At 46.8% G+C, this 1,731-nt stretch overlaps 1 protein-coding gene across 1 annotated transcript in view; it reads right to left on the reverse strand.

Moving 5' to 3' along the window:
• Positions 1-1,731, reverse strand: part of LOC130586289 (la-related protein 6-like) — a 17,195-nt gene that overhangs the window by 11,328 nt on the left and 4,136 nt on the right. The window contains exon 2 of the mRNA XM_057387064.1: positions 722-875. Coding sequence (XP_057243047.1) covers positions 722-875 — 154 coding nt within the window. The remainder of the gene's footprint in view (positions 1-721; positions 876-1,731) is intronic.

Genomic DNA, 1,731 nt, shown 5'->3' on the forward strand with positions numbered 1-1,731 from the left:
AAGGAAGGAAGGAAGGAAGGAAGGAAGGAAGGAAGGAAGGAAGGAAGGAAGGAAGGAAGGAAGGAAGGAAGGAAGGAAGGAAGGAAGGAAGGAAGCAACACAAGCTTCAAGGAGTGAATGAGATGGATTTTGAGCACTTGGGCTCAGTTTGAAACCTCAGTAATTTCAATATTGCTGTCACTGGCTGTTCTGGGCCTTTCCCAGAGGGAAAAACTGGATGTGGCTTCAGCCAGGCAGGACAGGASCAGTTAGTCTGATTGGTGAGCAAAAAAAATCCCAAACCTCACAAACAGCCCAAACAGCCCCATCATTTCTCTTCTTCACCTCAAAAACAGAGGGAGTGGCTGTCTGTGCCCCTCAAGCTGGATCTTGTAGAGGCCTGGAGAAATTCACTTGCTGAAAGCAACTTTTGGATCATTTTTGCTCGGTTTAGATGGGATTTGCCCTGGCAGGGATCCCAAAGTCGGGGCTGGCAGTCACAGRTTGTGCAGAGAAATGGGGAAATCCCTTTTCTTTTTCCTCCAGGCCTCCAAAACCCAAAGCTCAACAAACCCAAAACCCACAGGAGCTCTCTCCTTGTGCCAGGCACTCAAAACAACCCCACAAATCCTTTTTGTTGTAAAACACACCGGGCGCACGGCGTGGTTGGTGARCCGACGGCGTCTCTTGAGGACACACAAATACTTTTGGGGTTGTTTTGTGGGGAATGAAGGATTCTCACCTCTCCCATGACAGCAATAGGAGTCTCCCCTGTTGCCTGGGCCACACGGTGCTCCACCAGGTAGAACATGTACTCGTCGTAGAGCAGGCGGATCAGGTGGAAGGAGCCGAAGCTGGCGGCGCTGCGCAGGGTGAGGTCACGGATCACCATGGAGCTGCAAAACCCATGGGAGTTGGGAATTTGGGGGTTGGTTTCATGTCTGTGTTGTGATTTATGTGAATGAAAGCCACGGGAATTGGGATTTGGAGTTTGGTTTCATGGCTGATGTGAATTAAACCCACGGTAATTGGAATTTGGGGTTTGGTTTCACACCTGTGCCATGATTTATGTGAATTAAGACCATGGGAATTGGGAATTTGGGGTTTGGTTTCACATCTGTGTCGTGATTTATGTGAATTAAACCCACGGGAATTGGGGTTTGGGGTTGCTTTCACATCGTGGAACGGCTGATGTGAATTAAACCCACAGGAATTGGAATTTGGGGTTTGCTTTCACAGCTGTGCTGATCACTGATGTGAATGAAACTGATGGGAATCGGGAATTTTGGGTTTGGTTTCACACCTGTGCTGTCATTTATGTGAATTAAACCCATGGGAATCGGGAATTTGGGGTTTGGTTTCACACCTGTGCTGATCACTGATGTGAATTAAACCCACGGGAATTGGAATTTGGGGTTTGATTTCGTATCTGTGGCGTGATTTATGTGAATTGAACGCACGGGAATTGGAATTAGGGGTTTCATGGCTGATGTGTATAAAACCCGCAGGAATCGGGAATTTGGGGTTTGGTTTCACATCTGTGGAATGGATGATGTGAATTAAACCCATGGGAATTGGAATTTGGGGTTTGATTTCATATCTGTGTCATGATTTATGTGAATGAAACCCACGGGAATTGGGATTTGGGGGTTGGTTTCACATCTGTATCATGATTTATGTGAATTGAATGCACGGGAATTGGAATTAGGGGTTTGGTTTCATGGCTGATGTGAATTAAACTCATGGGAACTG

Source organism: Malurus melanocephalus, unplaced genomic scaffold (assembly GCF_030028575.1).
Source record: "Malurus melanocephalus ecotype Western Australia unplaced genomic scaffold, MMel_1.1 scaffold_1122, whole genome shotgun sequence".
NCBI lineage: Eukaryota > Metazoa > Chordata > Aves > Passeriformes > Maluridae > Malurus > Malurus melanocephalus.